Source organism: Lethenteron reissneri, chromosome 18 (assembly GCF_015708825.2).
Source record: "Lethenteron reissneri isolate LAM-NWPU_2019-01 chromosome 18, ASM1570882v1, whole genome shotgun sequence".
In the NCBI taxonomy this organism is placed as follows: Eukaryota; Metazoa; Chordata; class Hyperoartia; order Petromyzontiformes; family Petromyzontidae; genus Lethenteron; species Lethenteron reissneri.
Window position 1 is genome coordinate 1,082,557 of NC_083796.1, and position 9,313 is coordinate 1,091,869.

The 9,313-nt window shown below is 57.0% G+C and overlaps 1 protein-coding gene across 1 annotated transcript; it reads left to right on the forward strand.

The window, feature by feature from the left end:
* Positions 1-5,518: 5,518 nt before the first annotated feature.
* On the forward strand, positions 5,519-9,251 carry LOC133343658 (ubiquitin-conjugating enzyme E2 R2-like). The gene is made up of 4 exons (XM_061553372.1): positions 5,519-5,690; positions 6,308-6,405; positions 7,209-7,343; positions 7,779-9,251. Exons 1-4 carry the CDS (start codon positions 5,610-5,612, stop codon positions 8,008-8,010), a joined length of 546 nt encoding a protein of 181 aa, XP_061409356.1. The 5' UTR covers positions 5,519-5,609; the 3' UTR covers positions 8,011-9,251.
* Positions 9,252-9,313: the final 62 nt, after the last annotated feature.

Sequence of the window (9,313 nt, forward strand, 5' to 3'; positions counted from 1 at the left end):
TGGTGTGTGTCATTGTGTGTGTGGTGTGTGTCATTGTGTGTGTGGTGTGTCATTGTGTGTCATTGTGTGTGTTGTATGTGTGGTGTGTGTCATTGTGTGTGTAATGTGTCATTGTGTGTGTAGTGTGTCATTGTGTGTGTCAGTGTATGTGTTAGGGCTGAACGATTAATCGATTTCATATCGAAATCGCAGTTTGAAACAATGCGATTAGTGAATCGCAAAGGCTGCGATTTGAAAAGTCTTTTTACTTTCTTATTGGAATTGTTTTATTTTGTATTATTGTAAATTTATTTATTTAACTTAACAATAATGATTGCTTGTGTTGCGATGGAAACGTCGTAGTTTTTTGTAAACAATTTTTGTTCTACGTGACTTTACCGAAAGACCCAAAGAATATTAACAATAGTTCCATGTTTGATTGTTCTATTTCAATAAAAATTTTTAAATAAATTTTGGAAGCAAGTGTTTTAAATCTATTACACAGTGCATATTGAACTGTAGTTTGACTTTTAAAAAAATAATCGCAAATCAAATCGCAATATCCGTCAGAAAAATCGCAATTAGATATTTTACCCAAATCGTTCAGCCCTAGTGTGTGTTATTTGTGTGTGTGTTATTTGTGTGTGTGTTATTTGTGTGTGTGTTGTGTGTGTGTGTGTTATTTGTGTGTGTGTTATTTGTGTGTGTGTGTGTGTTATTTGTGTGTGTGTGTGTGTGTTATTTGTGTGTGTGTGTGTTATTTGTGTGTGTGTGTGTTATTTGTGTGTGTGTGTGTTATTTGTGTGTGTGTGTAGTGTGTTATGGTGACTGTGTGGGCAGCGGTAGTGTAGTGGTTAGCGCGCCGCGCTACGAACACTGCAACCCAAGTTCGATTCCCGCTCACGGCCAACACCAGTGGCGATTATCTGAACCAGTTCTAGCCCTCCTCTAGGTCGACTCAGACTTAAATGAGTACCTTGTGAGGTGTGTTAAACATCGCCACTCGGGAGACAAAGGCGGCCGGGCATGGTGCTGGCCACCTACCCTCTCGTGTGCCGTTCCGGTCTTCATAGGTGCTCGCTAACAGCACTTGCCCCAACAGTCTGTTCAGGCTACACGGGGGGGGGGGGGGGGTCTTTCTTTGTGTTCAAGTGTGTGTGGGATGTGTATTTGTGTGTGTATCGTGTATCTGATGTGTACAAGGTGTCTGTGGAATGTGTAATTTTTTTTTGTATTGTGTGGTCCATGTGTGTATTGTGTGTGTAAGTCTTGTTTTGTATACAGTATTGTGGTTGCAGCTTTGTGTCTGTGATGTATGCTGTGTAAGTGTTGTGCCTATTGTTTGTGAGAGACCCGGTAACAACACAGCGGCGTGGCGCGCGTGTTCTCAGGGGTTTGTTTCGAGGAGCCCCTCCATCCCATCCCACGGCGCCTCCTTCACCCCTTCCAAACTCGCTGGAGGGTTGAGATTAGCCTCGAGACAGACTCTGTGGCCTTGTCCTGTACCCCGTGTACCAGCCCTGCCCCCCTACCCCGTGTACCAGCCCCGCCCCCCTACCCCGTGTACCAGCCCCGCCCCCCTACCCCGTGTACCCGCCCCCCTACCCCGTGTACCAGCCCCGCCCCCCTACCCCGTGTACCAGCCCCGCCCCCCTACCCCGTGTACCAGCCCTGCCCCCCTACCCCGTGTACCAGCCCCGCCCCCCTACCCCGTGTACCAGCCCCGCCCCCCTACCCCGTGTACCCGCCCCCCTACCCCGTGTACCAGCCCCGCCCCCCTACCCCGTGTACCAGCCCCGCCCCCCTACCCCGTGTACCAGCCCTGCCCCCCTACCCCGTGTACCAGCCCCGCCCCCCTACCCCGTGTACCAGCCCCGCCCCCCTACCCCGTGTACCCGCCCCCCAACCCCGTGTACCAGCCCCGCCCCCCTCCCCCGTGTACCAGCCCCGCCCCCCTACCCCGTGTACCAGCCCTGCCCCCCGACCCCGTGTACCAGCCCCGCCCCCCTACCCCGTGTACCCGCCCCCCTACCCCGTGTACCAGCCCCGCCCCCCTACCCCGTGTACCAGCCCTGCCCCCCTACCCCGTGTACCAGCCCCGCCCCCCTACCCCGTGTACCAGCCCCGCCCCCCTACCCCGTGTACCCGCCCCCCTACCCCGTGTACCAGCCCCGCCCCCCTACCCCGTGTACCAGCCCCGCCCCCCTACCCCGTGTACCAGCCCCGCCCCCCCCTACCCCGTGTACCAGCCCCGCCCCCCGACCCCGTGTACCAGCCCCGCCCCCCTACCCCGTGTACCCGCCCCCCTACCCCGTGTACCAGCCCTGCCCCCCTACCCCGTGTACCAGCCCTGCCCCCCTACCCCGTGTACCAGTCCCGCCTCCCTACGCCGTGTACCAGCCCCGCCTCCCTACCCCGTGTACCAGCCCCGCCCCCCTACCCCTGTACCAGCCCTGCCCCCCTTCCCCGTGTACCAGCCCTGCCCCCCTACCCCGTGTACCAGCCCTGCCCCCCTACCCCTGTACCAACCCAGCCCCCCTACCCTGTGTACCAGCCCTGCCCCCCTACCCCTGTACCAACCCAGCCCCCCTACCCCGTGTACCAGCCCTGCCCCCCTACCCCTGTACCAACCCAGCCCCCCTACCCCGTGTACCAGCCCTGCCCCCCTACCCCTGTACCAACCCAGCCCCCCTACCCTGTGTACCAGCCCTGCCCCGTACCCTACGTACCAAGCCTATCCTTGTATCCCTCGCACCCACCAGCCTCCAGGTGACAATGATGATGCTGCTGCTGATACTAAAGTCATTAAAGCTGATGCTGCTGACGATGCTTCCAGTAATGAAGCTGCTGCCCATGCTGCTGCTATTGTTGTTGACCGCAGTGTTCTGGGACGAGGGAACAAAGGGGGCTACTCGGAGGAGAGACGAACAGGGCAGCCACTAGCCCGGCCTCATCTGCGCCTGCCCGTGCATGCGTGTTGTGTGCCACTGCGGTCACGCCTGTTTGCACGCGTATATCCATCGATGTGTTTACACCTGTGTGTGACTCCATTATCATGTCCCTCTCGCCTGACACTGCAGTCTCTCTTGAGCTCGATGCTGTGGCCAGTAGCCCAACACCCCATGGCTCACACGGAGAACAAAGGACGTCGAGCCGGCGTTGGTGCCTGTGTGTGTGCATCTGCGCCTGTGTGTCAGTGCGTTTGCGCATGGGTGCATCTGCGCCTGTGCGTTTGTTTCTTTGTGTCATGCTTTGTTTTTGTGCTTGTGTTCATGGCTGTGTGTGTGATTTAATGTGTATCTGTACCTGTGTGCCGATGTTTCTTGACCACTGTGCGCATGTCTGCATGTGTGGGCTTGCCTGTGCCGCTGTGTGTGCCTGCCTGTGTGTGCCCTGTGTAGGCTACACGGTCAAAGGGGGCCTTTGTCTTTGTGACCGTGAACCAGGCTCGAATCCCAGCCATGGCTAACATCAGCGGCAATTATTGGAACCAGCCCTGGGTCTCCCTTAGGTTGACTCGGCCTTAAATGCGTTCGCTGGTGTGGCGGTGTATTAAACATCTTCACTGGGGAGATGCAGGCGGCCGGGTATGGTGCTCAGCGCACCACCCCATGTGCACCGTGTACATGTTTTGGTGACGCGTTGGTGTTCATGTTCTCCAGCAGAGACCCAGTCTGCTTACAATCAGTCACCATTCTGTGCTGTCGTCTGCACTGCATGGTGGGTTATGTACGGTGCAAAAGAAGTTCTACATACATGCATGCATGCATACGTGCTTTCCTCTCCAGCAGCAATTACTTTCTCTTTATCCTCTTTTCAACTTTTTTTGTTGAATATAAAATGTTATCGTCATTCATGGAAGTCAGAATACAGAGTAGATTTCAAAAAGGGGATACAAACGGCAGGTAACGTTGAACAAACCCAGCGCTAGAAACCCCCAAAGTGTAGGGACCGAGCGGGGCCATCCGGGCTCTGGCTGCCCGACCGCAGTCGGGGTAAAGATCGGGAGCAGGGTGGGAGCAGTGTGGGAGCAGGGTGGGAGCAGGGTGGGGGCAGGGTGGGGGCAGGGTGGGGGCAGGGTGGGAGCAGTGTGGGGGCAGGGTTGGAGCAGTGTGGGAGCAGGGTGGGAGCAGGGTTGGATCAGTGTGGGGGCAGGGTGGGAGCAGTGTGGGAGCAGGGTGGGAGCAGGGTGGGGGCAGGGTGGGGGCAGGGTGGGGGCAGGGTGGGGGCAGGGTGGGGGCAGGGTGGGAGCAGAGTGGGGGCAGTGTGGGGGCAGGGTGGGAGCAGTGTGGGGGCAGGGTGGGGGCAGGGTGGGGGCAGGGTGGGGGCAGGGTGGGAGCAGGGTGGGAGCAGGGTGGGAGCAGGGTGGGAGCAGGGTGGGAGCAGGGTGGGAGCAGGGTGGGAGCAGGGTGGGAGCAGGGTGGGGGCAGGGTATTTTAAGGGGAGGGGAAGAAGATGGTATAACAGGAAGGGGGTGGGGTATATTTAAACTTTCTTACTTGGCCTTCTTCAAATTTGTATCAAATTATAAAATTGTATGTTATACCTTAAAGTTCTTAATATATCGTGTAGTTAAATTTCCTTGGGTGTTTGCGTGTTACTCAGCGGCTGAGATTTAGGTAACTTCATATGCCAATTTATAAACTGGTCATCAGTAAACATGTTTACAATATCATTCCTATCAGGCCCCATGGTGTAAGCAAGTGCAGTCTCCAACTTTATCATCAACACATTTGCCAAGAACACTTTTTCGCCTTTAAAATTAAAACTATAATAGGTGACGTTTTGAGCGATGACCCTTCAGTGTAGCTACGAGTCGTATACTGTTTTGTGAAGGGGCCATTCCCCTAAACGTCGCCTATTATGTATTTTCAAGGCCACACACACACAGGCAGTGTTATCGACTAATGTGTTTGAGGTTTTTTTATGTAACCCAAATCGCCCTCGCAAAAGGGGCAAATGATTATTTATTTAGTGTGCGTGCGCTGAGCCGCGCGGGGCAGTAGCTTCGTCGTTAGCAGAGCGCGGCGGCGGTGTCCACGGGCCTCCGCTGGGCTTGGTTAGCGAACGCCGACTTCAGCGGGGGGGGGGGGGGGGGTTGGGGGGGGGGGCGCCCGATCGTCTGGCTTACGCCGTGGCTTTAGTGCGGGCTGTCGCGTAGTGACCCCCCCCCCTCCTCCCCACCTGCGCAGGCTCCGCTGTGCGCAACTGTTGAGCGCGGCTCGGTCACGGCGCCGGAGATGCAACCCAGGCGGGCGGATCGGCTCCTTGTTTCACCTGTGTGTCTCCGTGGGTTTATTTCACCTCCCGGTGAAATAAAGGAGGCCGATTGTGCCAGCCTGAATAGGTGTCTGCTAACGGTGCTCGCCCCAACTGCTCGTTCGGCTATTGGAGGCTCTTTGTGTGTGTGTGTCCATGCCTTCCCGAGTTCATAACAGTGTGTCTACGCTAGCGTGAGCCATGTGTATGTGTGTGCTTATGTAACTGCGTGTGTGTTTATACCTGTCTGCTTCTGTTTGTGTGCCTGTGCATGTCTGTACCATCATGTGTTTATGTTTCTGTATGTCTGTACCATCATGTGTTTATGACTGTGTCTGCCTGTGTGTGCCTCTGATGGGAACCAGGCCCAGATGAAGTTCCCCCAGGACTACCCGTACTCGCCCCCCACGTTCAAGTTCCTCACCAAGATGTGGCACCCCAACGTGTACGAGGTGAGTGGGGGGGCGGGGTATGGGAGCGTCAAGGGTGGCGGGCACCCCACACCATACACGCGCCGGTCAGAGGAAACACATTGGGGGGGGGGGCGCGGGGGAGGGAGTTTGGTGCCGCGAGGGGGCGCAGGGAAAGGAAACAAACGGGGGAAGTGACAAGCGGACTTGTTGTGGCCTCCGGTGCTGCACGACTCTCTCGGTTGCGTGCGCTTGAGACGTTCGCTGTTGTCGCAGTGTCGCGCTGTGCACGAGCGATGACTGCTAGCCACGTGTGCCGCGTTTCAGGGAAGTTTGGCTGTGCAAGTTGTTTTAGTGACATGTAGTGGTATTGTGTGGGTGACGTGGTGTCTGTTCCTCACTGTGCCTATGTGTACGGTTGTGTTTGTTTGCCCGTGCGTATGTCTGCGCCCGTGTGTACCTGTGCGCGTGTACCTATGTGCTATGTTAACGCCATTAAATGAGTACCTGATGCGGGATGTTGTAAACGTCAGCATGTGCCGGGCTGTTCTTCATAGGTGCTGGCTTTCGAAAGTGAGTGCTAATAGCACTTGCCCCAGAAGTCCGTTGAAGGCTAAGCGGGGGATCTTTGTCTTTGTGTGCTCACCGGGTGCCGGCAGAATGGAGACGTGTGCATCTCCATCCTGCACCCGCCTGTGGATGACCCCCAGAGTGGGGAGCTGCCCTCGGAGCGGTGGAACCCCACGCAGAACGTCCGGTACTTATCCTCACCCCCCCCCCCCCTCCATGCGGCGAATCGGTCGGAGCGGACCGAGTTTACAATAACTGTGCTAAGATTGCCGAAGCTATTCCGTGGGGTCGGAGGTCCTCAGATGGATTCCCCGGCAAAGCATGTGGGGGGTGAGCGATAGATTGCAGTCGCTGTTAAGCGCCTCCTTAATTTCCTACTTACGGGGGAAGTCGCACAAAGAGCTATACGCCAATACGATACGATACGATGGCCATGGGAGTGATGGGTTACACTTCGCCTCACTCACAGTTGGGCGACTTGAACTCTGATCGCGAGAAACCGTAGTGCGCTATCCACGACGCCGCGGACATAACAACCACTACGGCAACAGCAGCCATTTGCTACTGAGTGGCGGTGACATCACCCTGGCTCTTGTGCCACACTAAGGGTTTGAGGCCGTCACGTGAAGCGTGGAAAGCTCGCTGCTGGCAGGTGTTGTGGGTTACACCAGGGGGTTGGCAACCAAAATAACAGCCACTTTTTTCGAATTCGGTAAAAAAACGCCACATTTCAAGAGCCGCCATGCAACGTGAATATAAGATGGTGGTCCTCAATAAATAAACGTCACAAAGCGGTCCTTGAAGAGCCACCGCATGCGGCTCCGGAGCCGCAGGCTGCCGACCCCTGGGTCCAATGACCGAGGAGACTGGCGGATGCACCACCTGCCCTCCCGCTGTGCCCACGCGGGCGCGCACACCGGCGGTCCATACGAGTTGCGATGACGGTTCCATTGTTTTAACTCCCCCCCCCTCCGTGCGGCGCTGCTACAGGACGATCCTGCTGAGCGTGATCTCGCTGCTGTCAGAGCCCAACACCTTCTCGCCAGCCAACGTGGACGCGTCGGTCATGTACCGCCGCTGGCGCGACAGCCGGGCCAAGGACAAGGAGTACGAGAACATCATCCGGTGCGGGTGCCCGCCCACAGCACGCACAGCGTCGGCCGCATGCGCGCGTACACACGGCATCGTCCACACGGCATCGTCCACGCACGATGACCATCGACGATCGCCACAGAGTGGTGGTGACGTCGCCCCGGCGCTTGTGCCGGGTGGGATGCACTTTTGAGGCCGCCAAGCGAAGTGCGGAAGGCTCGCTGCGGGGCAGGTCGTTGGTGAACTGGTTCACCGGCACCAGTCCGTACGCACGTGCCTGTGCGGCAATTCACCGGCCAGCCACCCGATGCGATTCGATTACTCGTGGCCACAATTTTGTAGTCGAGGTTCTACTCCAAAGTTCTTGATGTTTTGTTACTCTCGTACCGTCTGGTTCATATTGTTTTAATGGTTCCGATTCTGTTGTCCGCGCGTGTGTCCGCGCGTGCCTTTGCCCGCGGCGAGCAGCATGCGGGTGCTGGCGACGCAGGCGGACGCGGACCGCGATGGCGTGAAGGTGCCCACCACGCTCGCAGAGTACTGCGTGAAGCCGCGGGCGCCGCCCCCCCGAGACTCGACCTCCGACCTCCTCTACGACGACTTCTGCGACGACCTCGATGAGGAGGAGGACGACGACGACAACGAGGACGGATACTACGACGGCGGAGACAACAACGACTCTGGCAACGAGGAGTCCTGACGGCACGGCCCCGTCACCCGGCGACCTCTCCCCCCCCACCCCCCACTGCTCCCGCCTGCTCCTCTCTCTCTCTCTCTCAACGCAGGCCGCTCAATTCCCACAATCCCCCCCCCCCCCCCCCCCCCCGATATGCCGCCAAACCCGGGCCGACTGCGGCCATTGTAAAATACATTGCGCGATAACTCACAGTAATGATGGCTAACGAACGGCGGCAGCGGCAAAGATGCAAAGGAGGCGATGCGAGTGGTGGTGGCGCGGGCAGCGTGATTCAGTAGGGTAGCTTTGCCCCCTCCTCATAAGCTCTCCCCTCCGCCCCTCCCACCCTGAAACCCCCAAATAAATGACCTCAAAAATCCCTTTTTATAATTTTTGCCAGCAACTCCATCAGTCGTGACAACAGCAGTAGCAGCGAGGCACCGACAGCGCCCACAGTTGTTTTGCAGCAAAGGTTCTTCCCCCCCCCCCCCCCATATCCTGTGCGCAATATAAATAATAAAACAAACTTTTAAAGAGAGTAAGTTAGAAATAAAAATGTTAAGCTGACAAGGGCGTGTTTGTGATGAGTGAACAGGCCATCTCGGCCTCCGAGCGCCAGCGAACTGGCGTCGCGCGTGCGCACCCGACGAGACCGTGCCCGTCTCGTTTCAACACTTTTGGTTTTGCGTTTGATATTTTATTTCGTGAAGTGCTTCTGTTCCCCACCGTAACGTTACCGTCTCCTGTCCTCGTTGCGTTTTTCGAGATTGTGCTCGTTTAGTAAAGTTTTGCGTTTAAATTCGTCTGTTACCTTCTCTTCCTCTCTCCATTCCATTTCTTGGGCCCTAAGTCAACGCTTTGGAGTGCGAGGGAGACCCAGGGGTAGAGGCCAGGGCGCGGGACGCCAAGGAGTGAGAATCCGGTGACCTTTGGGTTGGTGGGGGCCACCGCGGGGACACGTGGCCTCGACCCCCCCTCCCGGAGTCGACCCCCGCGGTGCGAGTTGAGGCACTGTCGTGTGCTTCACAAAGCTCTGCGTGCCCCGCGCGGCTTGAGCCTCCCTCCCCTCATTGGTCTTCCTAACCTACGCCGCAAACTCCGGGCCGCATTAGAGTGACGGACTAGTGAGAGTGTTCATGTACGTTTGACTCTGTTGGCACGCACACACACACGCACGCGCGCGTTTATGCACGGGCACGTCTGTACCCGCCTCTGTCTTAGACCTGTGGCTGTAAATAAAGGATGTCGATCCGCCCAGAGCTCCATCTACACGTCTGTGTTTCCATGGGCGCGTCGTCGGTGTGCGTGCGTGCGTGCAACACGGAGA

Bases quoted from the DNA above. Each gene is read 5' to 3' on its own strand.
- LOC133343658 (XM_061553372.1), top strand. From the start codon at position 5,610: ATGAAGTTCCCCCAGGACTACCCGTACTCGCCCCCCACGTTCAAGTTC. The intron at 5,691-6,307 runs GTGAGTGGGGGG...GGGTGCCGGCAG, and splicing joins GGCACCCCAACGTGTACGAG to AATGGAGACGTGTGCATCTC. The intron at 7,344-7,778 runs GTGCGGGTGCCC...CGCGGCGAGCAG, and splicing joins GAGTACGAGAACATCATCCG to CATGCGGGTGCTGGCGACGC.